At 48.8% G+C, this 1095-nt stretch overlaps 1 protein-coding gene across 1 annotated transcript in view; it reads right to left on the reverse strand.

Moving 5' to 3' along the window:
* The window catches only part of LOC105234813 (olfactory receptor 10H3-like), a gene marked incomplete at its 3' end in the record, with an annotated part of 2526 nt that extends 2028 nt beyond the window's left edge, over positions 1 to 498 (reverse strand). Inside the window, exon 1 of the mRNA XM_034657196.1 lies at positions 2 to 498. Within this exon, the coding sequence (XP_034513087.1) occupies positions 2 to 498 (497 nt within the window). The remainder of the gene's footprint in view (position 1) is intronic.
* Between the last annotated feature and the right edge of the window lie 597 nt (positions 499 to 1095).

Consider the following 1095-nt stretch of genomic DNA (forward strand, 5'->3'; position numbering starts at 1 on the left):
GGGACCTTTGGACTTGAGATAGATAATGGAGGCTAAACCATAGTGCACAATGACCACAGTGAGGTGGGACACACATGTGGAGAAGGTCTTGTGTCTGCCCTCAGCAGAGGGGATCCTCAATATGGCAGCCACAATAAAGACATAGGAAAGGATGATGAGGAATAAACAGCCCATCAGAGCTGTGACACACACCAGGATCACACCCATGGTGACAGAGGATGTCTCCTTCCCACAGGACAACTTTAGGAGGGAAAACGCATGGCAGAAGAAATGATGTATCACATTAGACCCACAGAAGGTGAGGTGAAAAACTATCAGGGTCACCATCATCCCCATGACTGAGCCCCCAGCCCAGGTCCAGGACACCAGACGGGCACAGGTGCGGGTGCTCATGAGCACGTTGTGGCGCAGGGGGTGGCAGATGGCCACACGGCAGTCATTGCCCATGATCATGAACAGAAAGGAGTGCTCTATATCCTCATAGCACTTTGCCTTCATTTATTCATTCATGTAGTCAAGAAATGTTATTCAAGGCTTATTTTATATTGAAATTTTCTAGGTGCTTGAATCCAGCAATGACCAAGGCCTAGGGCTCTGCTGTGTCCTTTGCATGGTCCACCAATAGAAGCTGTCATGTAACCAAAGATGACAGCACAGAGTGGTCAGAGGAGTGTTGAGGACAGCCTAGGGCTCTGCAGAAGCTAAGTGTGGGTCACAGATCCAGCCTGGGATTTAGAGACTTTGAAATGGTGATGTCCACAGGGAGACCTGAAGGGTGAGTAGGTATGACTCAGGTGAGGCAGGGAGGTGGAAGAGAGGTTTCCAGACAGAGGGGACAGCAAGCACAAAGGCGCAGGCTGACAGAAGCATAGTGCATTTGGGACAATGGTATGTTCAGCGCATCAGGGAGAGTTGGAAGTGGCTAGTGTGATTCTGGAATTGAAGGCAGACAGGTGAGTAGGGCAAGAGCCTGCAAGACCATGGTGTCCACTTGAAGAGTTTATTCTAAGGGCAATGGGGACCTTTGAATGTTTTCTAAATACATAGAGGAAAGAGCTGTATTCCACTATGTGAACATATTCATGGATGTTTCCA

Source organism: Ailuropoda melanoleuca, chromosome 4 (assembly GCF_002007445.2).
Source record: "Ailuropoda melanoleuca isolate Jingjing chromosome 4, ASM200744v2, whole genome shotgun sequence".
NCBI classification, from domain to species: Eukaryota; Metazoa; Chordata; class Mammalia; order Carnivora; family Ursidae; genus Ailuropoda; species Ailuropoda melanoleuca.